Source organism: Strix uralensis, chromosome 1 (genome assembly GCF_047716275.1).
Source record: "Strix uralensis isolate ZFMK-TIS-50842 chromosome 1, bStrUra1, whole genome shotgun sequence".
NCBI classification, from domain to species: domain Eukaryota; kingdom Metazoa; phylum Chordata; class Aves; order Strigiformes; family Strigidae; genus Strix; species Strix uralensis.
In genome coordinates this window covers 36,270,673-36,281,661 of record NC_133972.1, presented here as the reverse complement: position 1 = coordinate 36,281,661, position 10,989 = coordinate 36,270,673, and the positions used below count along the sequence as shown (strand labels likewise).

Sequence of the window (10,989 nt, the reverse complement as noted above, 5' to 3'; positions counted from 1 at the left end):
TACACTCAGGCTCCTCACTGTGTTCTCTCTTCAGTTTCATCATCGTCCCCACTCTTCTCCTCTGTCATACTTTTTTTGAATTTTCTTCTTTCATGCTTAGAAAAGAGCTCAAAGGGAACCAAGAGGTTCCTTAAACACAAGTGGAATTTACAGTCAATTTTTTTTTTAAAACGGAACAGAGATTTTCTATAGAAGCACAGCCCAACAATTATTTAAAATGCAATACTCATAAAATGGGCTCTTTGCCAAAACAGTGTGTTGCCATAGCGGACGATGGTCACAAACAAGCCAAATAACAGCATGTGGGTATCATGCTTGTGAAAGACAAAAGGCCACCAGGCTATTTCTAACTTGGCCAGCTCTCTGCTCTGGTGCCTCACACAGTCCAAAGAGCCATCACCCACCACACCAGGCACACTGCGCCGTGGTGGAGACAAAGCAAGAGCTACCTTCCTTCCACGAGAAGAGTTTGTAGAATCACTTCCTGATGCCGTTTATCAGTGCAGCCACAGCAACAAAGCACTCCTAGTGCAAACCTAGGTTCACTGGCAAGTGTTACAATATTCCCGTTTGGGAGTTAAAATGACTGCAAACATTTTGATTTGAAGGAGATGTGTCTATTTAAAGTGACTGGTGGCATTCAGATATTCCCCAAGAACAGTTATTTCCAGGACCTCTTTCACCTAGGACTGCATACCTGCCATCCTGGAAGTTGACTAGAGAAGACCATAGCATGATTTCTCTTCTCAAGATTAAGCAGATAAAACTGCAGATCAGAACATAATTTAAAGCTAACTAAGAATTTTTCCTCTAAATCTCTGATTTAGCTTCAGGCATGGAAATTCATCGTATTTGCATATGATACACCCAGGGGGAAAAAAAAAAAAAAAGTATATTACTACATATCCTAGTCTCATTTAAAAATGATGCAAGTCTGCCTTTAGGGAAAAATGAGCAATCCCCAGAGCTTTTCACCAAAAAATCCCCAAACAACTCTGCAGTTCCCTGGCAAACAGCCAACAGAAAACCAAAGAACTTGCAAAGCTGCAAAAGCGAAGGGCCGTTAGACAAGTGCACCAGTGCTCTTTGGTGACGTGGAGTTTCTCAAAGCAATGTTTGCTTATGAGAAACATGAACACAGGATATTAATGACCTGTTCAACCTGTTCACTTCAAATACAGCACAGGGCAGGTTGTTTTAACACTCATACGTTCAAGCTCTTAGCAGAGCCAGTGGTGACCATTTATTTGAAAATGCATGGGCAAAAAAAAGTTTCATTTTTTGAAGCTTGGGATTTTTGATGGAGACTGTTGAAGATGATACTACTAATGCTTTGTACCACGAAAACTCCAGAAAATGTAGAGGAGAGGCACATAAACATTTACAGACCCTGTAATGTCAGGGAATGCTCAATATAAAGATCCTTAAAAGAAAAGAGCTCTAGAATGGGTGAAGCATTCACATCTTGATGGACTACAAAGAACTCATCTCCACTTTTTACAAGATCTGTAGGAACTCAAGATCCCTCATTCCAAGCTTTGAGGGATTCAACCAAAAATATGTCAGGGGACATCAAGCTTTCCACATAATTCAAGACATTTGGAAGTTATTTGTTTAGTCATTGTCATGACTACCACTTGAACGCCACTTGAACAGTCTACCAACAATTGGCATTTTCTTCCACACACAAACTAACACTTCTACAGAAGAACACTGCATTTTTAGTTATATTCCTTCTCTTATTATCAACAGTACAATCTGAAGTCATAATCTCCAAATAAACATTAATGGTTTGTATTACTACTGTAGAACAGTGGAGATTATTAAAAAGAAAAAGCCGGTCAAACCAAACACACAGATAAATCAGAATGGAACATACTGCAGCCCTAGTAATTCTCCTACTTTATTAAAAGACCTTATTTTTCCATCTAGGAATGCCATTTAGACAACCTTTTAGTTGACTCAGAGCATTCAGCAAGCAAGGTCTCCTGCTGCTGCCAGACCTCGGTCCGTGGTGGAGCTCTTTGCAGACATGTGCCTGATGGCTGAGAGAAGTCAGGTGACAAGCTTTGACCATGACAGCTCTGCAGTCGGTTGAATTCTTCAGTGGCAGTAGCATTTCCATGCTGGTATCACCCACCTCTCCTGAAAACAGCCTCCTGTCTGCAAATCTCCCAGGTTATCAGGAGCAAAAGGGACACGGGCTTGCTCCTGGGCAGAGCAATTCCAGAAGAAACAACCTGCTCTGGAACAGGTCTGTGAGTTGCCATACTGATCCTAGAAAACAGTTTGACACATGAGATGATCCTGGATTGGCTCCCTGTCTATAAACTCACCCTTGACTGTAACTGGGAGTAGTTTTCACGTGTGGACAGTCTGAGAAGAGAGATTTTTTACAACATTCAGAACTGGCCCCTCTGCTCCCACAGAAATGTACGGTAGTAATGCTCATTGCTCGGGCAGGAGAAAAAGCTGGATAAACACTGAGAATTTCTGAAATCCCACCTTAGGAAGGTATGTCAGGATGCAGCCATCTGCTTTATAGTATAAATGACAAGAAAAATAGAACCTGTACAGTGAAATGAAAAACGACAGCAATAAAAGGATACAAGAACAGTAATCTGCAGTATTACAAGATGCCATGCAGAGAAGAAATTCCTCTGTTTCTAGAAATTATACCTTAGAGTCTCAGCAATGCTACTTACACATTTTAAAGTACGAACAGGCAAATCTCCTGACCTGTAGCTAACTCATGAGCAAGTGATGTTTGTTCAGAGCTTACTATATTTTGAACAACGTGGCTACTGATGAATCAGTGTAACTCAGTGTAGTAGAGCACAGACTAATGAACCCCCTTTAAGCCCTCCCTGAACTTTAACCATTATTATAGATAGATCAGCCCAAAGTATTTCTTTTATGTGCAGTACCAATTTAAAAAGTGGTTTTCCATATGAAACTGTTCAGAGTAATAGAAGTATTTTAATGCTATTGTGTAAACTCCAGTTTCTCCTTCCTTTAAATGCTACAAATTCCAGTTTTCTCCTTCCCTTAAATGCTACACTTTGTCCTAGATTATCAAACTGATTTTCTATGACATTAATGAGCAACTTCTATGGGAGCATGTAAGTATACTTTGTACTTCTGAAAAGTCACACTGACAATCATATAAGAGAGTAAACAAAACCACTAAATGCAAAAGGAGACAATAATAACTGAAGGCTGAGACTTCTAGATGAGGAATAACAGTTGAAATTTGCTTTTATTTCACTCTGAAGCTATAACTACACACATCAGCAAGACTGATCCCCATGTAACAGTGATGAGCACAAAACGGTTCTCTGGAAATTGCTAAGGAACAGACTTTTTCATGACACAAGGAGAAAAGGACAACTCATGAAACAAGGTTACAAAATTAAAAATTACAGAGCTACAGACACAACTAACTTAGAGAATGCCTGCTGAAAAGATATTAAGGAAATGTAGCCTTCTCCCAAGTTTTGGTGATTTTAGGAACAATCAGTATTTTCACTTGGATTAGGTAAAGGAAAAGTTTGGCTGTCCGCAGGGAACAGACTGTGAGCTGCCTGGCAGTGGAAGGAAACCCCTCTCTGAGACAGGTACGTTCATGTGCTATCACAAATGGAAAGAGAGGGAGGCAGGAGTTCCCATCACTGCTGTATCTGCCCTTGATGGTTATCAGAAGACAAAGAAGGGGCTTGTCAGGAGCATTGAGCTCATGTGGTCTTGCTGTTTTAATACATTGGCACCTTGCAATCCGGTCTTTTAATTTGATACTAGTCAAGCATACAGACAGTGGTATGCTTTACCCTTATGCCTAATGCCACAGATCTGGCAAGCGAGAGCTAACGTTACAGAAAATTATTGCTTTGGCTCCCCTCCTCTGCGCTCAGGGAACTGGGCAGAGACGGATTGCTGCTGTTAAAAATTGCTCTCTCACACTTGTGTTTCAGTGCTAATATTTCTCCACTGGGCAAAATTACTGCAGCTGCCTTTCCGCTTCTGGCAGAACAGGACGTTAAAAAACTAGTAGTACCCTGCTTCTTTTCCTGAGGCTCTCTGTCTAGGCTGTTCTTAGAAAACGAAATAGCAGTACCTGTTTTTTTGAAAGGGAGAGGCCAAATGAGGAAACCCAAGTTCAGTCATGGTATTGTCTCTCTCTGTTATCTCTCCTATGCCCCATGTTCTGTTCTCCCCACTCTGTGCCCTCCTGTTAGCATCTCCCGAAGCAGAATCAGGTCTTTCTCTGGTCTTCCTTACATGAGAAAATGACACCGATTTCACTAAAAGAAAAAAGAAGTCAGTTTGGCCAAATTCAATTCAGGACATTTCAAAAGTTCAATGTCAGCCTGCCTTGCACAGTTTGACTCAGTCCACACTCTACAGGATGGAGCCAAAGGGGCACGCTTGCCCTGGGTGAAGGGTCCCTCCGAAAGGCTGAAATTCCCACCACACCTCCCAGGTCGGCAGAAGGAGATAAGGCGGCAGATAAGAGAGAATTGCGTGGCATTTCCTGGGCCACCCTCCCCTTGGAGCTGTAGGAGCTGCCTGTGGACCATTCCCGGTGCATTTGAAGTGTAGGAATGTGATGTATTTCATCCTACCCATACGGGGCTCACAGGGAGAGAGGCAACTTACAATTTAGATATACCCAGCACCTAAACATATGCATTTAGTTTCACATGTATAAACAATAAAAATAGCTAAAATATGGAGAAAAACATACATAATACAAAATGTGTAGAACATTAAACCACATTGATATATTAAAATATCTGAAGTATGTACATATGTAGGTACTACATATGCGTGTACAATTTCAGACTTTCTGTGCTGGCGCTGGCAGGCGGGGCCGGGCGGCTCCAGCTCTGACCCTGACCCTGACCCCAACCCCGGTCCCGGTCCCGGGGGCCCAGGTGAGCCGGAGGCGGCGGGGGTGAGGCGGGCGGGGGGGGCGGGGGGGTGGTTGTTGTGTAGCCCGGCCCGCAGGGAGTTACGGTGCGGGAGCGCGATGACTTCATGCTGCTGCCGGCCGCTCTCGGCTGGCCCCCCCCGGCCCCGTTTCACAATCCCGCCGCTCGGACGGGGCGAGCGCTGTGTCAGGCCCGGCGCGCTCCGCCGCGCACACACACCCCCGTGTTCTCACGCCGGATTTTCCCGGGCCATGAATAATCTCGAAGCCCCCTCGATAAATACACGTTCAGGGATGCCCGGAGCTCATTCGACCCGCCAGCCTCGCCGAGGAGAAGGGCCGGGAGCCGAGAAGCCGCACCATGAAGTTCCCCCGGGGCTGCGACCATCACCGTGACCCTGACGGCGACCGCGCCGGCCGCCGCCGGCCGCCCGCCCCCCGCGCCGCCCTGCCGCCGCCGCTGCTGCTGCTTCTGCTGCTGCCGCGGGCCGCCGCCGCCCCGCTGCCCGCCGCCGACTCGTCGGGGGAGACCGAGCTGGAGGAGGCGGCGGGGCGGCGGGCGGCGCTGCCCGACTGCGTGCGGCTGGCCCGGCAGCTGCACGCCCGGGCGGCCCAGCTGCAGGAGGAGGTGGGTACCGGGCGGGACCCCCCGCTCGCGGACGACACTCGCTCCCGGCTGGGGGCTCACACATGCTCACACTGACACTCGCTCCCGGCTGGGGACTCACACATGCTCACACCGACACTCACACCCGCCTGGGGGCTCACACATGCTCACACTGACACTCGCTCCTGGCTGGGGGCATTCACACCCGACACTCAGCCGGCCGGGGGGGCTCACACTGACACACTGACACCGACAGCCGGCCGGGGGGCTCGCACACACTCGACACTCACCCCCAGCCCAGGGGCGGCTGCCTCCGGCCAAGGTGCGACGAAACCTCTCCGTGTCTCTCCCCAGATGTGCGAGAAGTTTACCATCTGCGGGAACAGCATGGAGATGCTCGTCCAGAACAACCTCAATCTCCCCAAGGTGACGGAGGAAGACGGGTGTCTGCTCGCCGGCTTCGATGAGGCAAGGAACTGCTCTCCTTTCCAGTCTAATCCTATATACCCGCGGCAATTTCTGCCTGCTCCAAAAAGCTGGGGAATTCGAGCTCGAGATCCGTGCCGCTCCAGCTGGCTCTGGCATGGCACAGCACTCCACGCTCTGTATAAGCACCATCCGCTCACCTGTGCCGTACATGCAATATCGCGATCGAGGCATTTCTGAGCTGTAAGTGACTTTCTCACCTTTCTCTCATTTCAGGATAAATGCTTGAGGAAAATCTCAAGCGGACTTTATACGTTTCAGACGTACCTTGAATACATACAAGAAACTTTTACTAGTGAAAAGCAAAATGTTGAATCGCTGTGTTATAGTACAGAGCACCTGGCACATACCATAAGACAGATGGTGAGTTTGTTTTAAATTCACTCCGCTAATTGTTATGGCTTAGCACTGATGTGTACTCAGAAAAATAGAATGCAAGCTGAAGTTGAACATTTCCCACTTTCATTTCTCTCAGCGGAAACAGGTGATGGCTCCTTATGCTCAGATACTTACCCTTATGACTAACTTACAGGTTTTACAATGTTTTGTTTTCTTTTCTTAAGGAAACAACTCTTCTTCCTGCTTTCTATTGTTATTTCTAATTTCCAAACCAACAATTAAGTGCGTCACTGTTTTAAGAACAAATGTACTAACACTGCCTGGCTAATAAGATTTTTCAGGGAGCTTGTTCCTAATTGTCAAACTGCAGTTCAGTCAAGCCTTCTCATGTTGCAACCCCCTGAGAAGTAGGAATAAGCAACTTCTTTAAAAAACCCACATAAATAGCATTTTTACAATATTATTAATCTTTAAAACTCTCCAAACTTTTAAGCCAAGCTGTATGGTATATTGAGATAGCAGTAGCTTAAAAATCAAGGAAGAAAAATTCAGAACATCAAGTTAGTAACTTGACTATACAAAAGGTGCTGCCTATTGAAAAGCACACATTTTGCCTGCGATTATTGTGGAAAAAAAATAATCTTCCTTCTTTAAAAATACCCGATTCTCTTTTGATTTGGTAAACTAAATGCTATTTGTTTCTGACAGTTGTTTTCTAGGTTTTGGAGAGCTTTTAAAGATTACACTCCAAAAATTCACTTCATTCCTGCAGTTCTTACTCACGTTAATAACCCTTAACATGAATACTTCCTTTGTCATCAGGGAAACTATTTGCCTGAGTAAGAACCACCCAGGTGATGAAGGACTGCAGAAATCTCAGGGCATGATTTCCCTCAAGGTGTTTTCTGGTGCCTGAAAAGCCCATTGTGTGTTTGCCATACCTTTCCTAACATATTTATTTATGTCTATCATTCTTTAAGTGAAAGGGAGCTGAACCGCTTTTTTCACACTGTGCTAGCTAAGAATAATAGTCCTGTCATAAGACGGCAACTGACTTCTGGCTTCCAACTTGATAAATTAGTTTGCAGAAAGTTTGTCTCCTAACTGGGGGAGACTAGCTTTTTTTGAAAATTAGTAAGATCGAGCTAATTGGAACAGGCAGAATTAAATCAGTGATCAAAAGCAAACCCCATACTTGTAGAAACTACAGTTTTTGAAAAAGAGAGGAGTCTTGATCTCCAGGTTGGAAGTTTTTCTTTACAAGAGAAGTTTATCTGCTATTTAAGGCCAGGACAGCAAGGACAGAATCTGTCACTTGTGGTCAGGTAGATCCATCAGCATGATACCTGTCTGGATATCCAGATACAAACTCTTACAGCATGCAACAAGAAGTTGGATATACCAGTAACTGGGTGTGTGATCAGAATCCACTTCCAAGTAGTCTGAACAGAAAGAATATTCGTATCTTACTGAGTTTCACAAAACCAGATGTTCCAGAAGGAGGTGCGCACGCTTTTGACACTTGTTAAAGGGTAGGAGAGATCCTAAAACCAGAATGAAGCAGATACTTTATTGTTAGACTCCTAGACCCCAAATCCTCTAAACCAGCTCTGTGGTTTGGGTAACTCCCATTTTTAGAAGTCACCTACCCACTTCACAGGACAAGTTCTTAAAAGGCATCTGGGTACCAGGTGCCCAGCGCTGTCACTCAGCATTAGGTACATAACTCCTTTTACTTATCTTGCAGTTAGGATCCCACACATCAGTGGAAGTTGGTGACCCTTAGTCTCCCACGTGCCTAAATGCCTGGAAAGTAAGAATTAAGCAGATAAACAAGTCTGACATCTTTGGAAACTGTTAATCTACTACAAAATGTGAGAGTATGCCAATGTCATCTAATTAACTTATGACTCAGGATGTAACACCCAGTACAGGTTGGGACAAATCACGATCAGCGTCTTCCCAACTAACCACGCAGTCGGCAGATAGCAGGAGAGGTGTACCGATCTGCTCAGTGCAGCCTGTTGGACCGCCATGCCAGATGTTGCATTCAAACCAGAACAAACAGTATAGATCAGAGGAGACCCTCCGATTCTTCCGCAGTAATCGTAGCAGGCACCAACGTACCTCAAACCCCACCGCAGAAGCAGGGCTTTAGGGAAGCAGAGGTCCCAGGGAGATCTGTCGTCCGCAGCACAGGAAGGGTGGATATGCAGCTGGTCGGGAACATACTGTACATATAAACGGATGCTCTCCAACAAGCTCAATTACAGTGTTTTAACTGGGGCACCCCAATGTTGTCTTTTTCACAGGTGATCAATCCCGATGAAGTGACCATCCCTGACCCAGCTACCCAGAAATCCCTCCGCACAAAGCTGAAGTCCGATAAGACCTGGATAGAGAAAATCACCACCCACCTCATCCTCCGAGACTTTACTTCATTTATGGAGAAAACTGTGAGGGCTGTTCGCTATTTGAAAAACACCAGGAGTTTCAGTGTCTGAATGTTTTAATTCAGGCACAATCCTTTGTTACAAATCTGTCATGTGGCAGATGACAGTGTTGTTCTGTTTTAAGAACCAGAAAAAATAACAATGGTTTGCATTTATATACATTATCATTTCCTTCTAGGAACATATTTATTGTATTTAAAATATTTATTCATTTCTAATGTTTCCTATTTATATTTTTGGTATTTAGAAATAATTTAAAAAAAGGACGTATTTTATTTCATTTCTAATGGTACTATCCAGAATATCAACTTATTTAATATGTATTCAACAACAAAATATTTTCAGAAGCCAGAAAAATTGTTGTATAACTTATGTTTTTAAAATATTTGAGATTATATTTATGACTTATTTATATTTTTAGAACAAATAAAAGCTGATTTAAAAAACCCACTGTATAACCTGTTTGAACTTTAAATAAGACTAATGTATCCGATTTTTAATACCTGCAATTATCAAAATAACCACTTTCAAGAATTTAAATTTTATTTGCATAATTAGGTCAGTTATCTATATAGCGCATATGTACACACATACAGAGACAGCTCGATCAACATGTAATTCTTAAAATGGGATATGAAGGAACAAGATGCACTGAACATGGTACTAAATGAACAAGGTAAAGCATCATTGCTCTTGAGAAACAAATGAACAGTGAGTCCCCTACATTTAATAAGGAACACTCCATAAAATTATAAGTGTAAGCATCCGCTTACAAGTCAAGCAATCTCTTTTAAACAAAATTATACATTAACAGCTTTGACATTAATACTGTCATCTGATTAGACTTACTGCTGTCAGCCAGGGGAATTTTCCAAGTTTGATTAAACATCTCTCCCCCCTCCCCCAAGAAGCAGGAAAAAAAAAAATAAAAAATCTTAGGTTCTTTCCTTAGGTGATGTAAATCAATATATTGTTGCTGAGAGGTCAATGACAGTTCATGATCTAATGCATTTGTCTTCTGTCACTTATATTCCACTAGCATAGACAGGCCACATATCATGAATGCATATTCTTGAATACTGGAGAGAAAAAACACCCCAGGTCTTTAGCCTGAGTACCAAACCACGAAACATTCCTTAGCTGTATCATCTGCTTCATTGTGGCTGTGCAGGTCCCTCATATACCCAAACTCAGAGGAATTCACAGAACATACAAGGGACGAAAGCAGCAGAAGCCCCTCGAGCTTCGTCCCTGAAAGTGGTGGAACATTAATTACCCCCTCTCTCTCTTGCGGTTCAGTGATGCAGATGAGGAGATGAAAGGCAAGCCCTGGAATGTGGATAAGGATGTCAGTAAATCCTCCTCTTCCTCTGAGCGATCTGATTGTCCACACACACATTCCACCACTGGGAATGCCAAAACAGTGACCAGTCCACCCAGAGCCTGCATCTCAGAGGCTCAAAACAAACCAAACCATGGCTTTGCCCAATATGGTAAAACCAATGCCTTGAGTTGTGCAACATCTCAAGAAGGAATGAGGAGGCTCCAAGGTGGTCACTTTCAAGATGTCTGTGGTGAACAGGTTTTTCCCACAACACAGAAGATCCTGCTTTAGCTGTCCTGGCATATGCTCTAGGAGATTTAGGAAATCCTGGTTTGGCTTTTTCACAGCTTACCTTCCCAGCCATTTTCTTCGTGACCATTTGGTTAGAGACCATTCTGGCCCTTATTATGTCACTAAGAGCTATGAGACCCAAACGTGGATCCCACATGGGACCTTTTAAGGACTTTATTATTACTACTTGAGAACAGAAAGGGGAAAAAAAAGACCAACCAAGAAGAAAGGCATCTCCTGGTCTTACTTCTCCCAGTAGCAGGTGGCTACCTGACATCACCTACTAGGTACACTGCAGCTAGACAGTCACACTGATTTCCTCCTTGAATGCCAGGAAACATCTAAGATACAGGGTACTGAAATCTCATGCAATTGACAGACAAGTGTCCATGCTTCCCAGCAGCATTCGTCAGCTCATGGCCACCCCAGGTTGTCTGCAAATCTAGTGAAGATGTCAATGCTACTACATTTTAGGATGTAGAAGATGAGCAAAGATTACCACATGCTGGGTGGGGAGAGGTCAACTTTCAAGTCCTTCCTAGAGTGAAGGGTATTGCTG

The 10,989-nt window shown here is 44.0% G+C and overlaps 1 protein-coding gene across 2 annotated transcripts; it reads left to right on the top strand.

Moving 5' to 3' along the window:
* The first annotated feature begins 5,513 nt into the window (after positions 1-5,513).
* IL6 (interleukin 6) lies at positions 5,514-9,378 on the top strand. 2 transcript variants are annotated; one of them, XM_074862931.1, is made up of 4 exons: positions 5,514-5,558; positions 5,892-6,005; positions 6,240-6,386; positions 8,675-9,378. In XM_074862931.1, exons 2-4 carry the CDS (start codon positions 5,892-5,894, stop codon positions 8,864-8,866), a joined length of 453 nt encoding a protein of 150 aa, XP_074719032.1. In that variant the 5' UTR covers positions 5,514-5,558; the 3' UTR covers positions 8,867-9,378. The 2 variants fall into 2 exon arrangements, with proteins under 2 accessions (XP_074719032.1, XP_074719022.1); XM_074862921.1 differs by lacking the exon at positions 5,514-5,558 and having other exon boundaries at positions 5,622-6,005.
* The last annotated feature ends 1,611 nt before the right edge of the window (positions 9,379-10,989 follow it).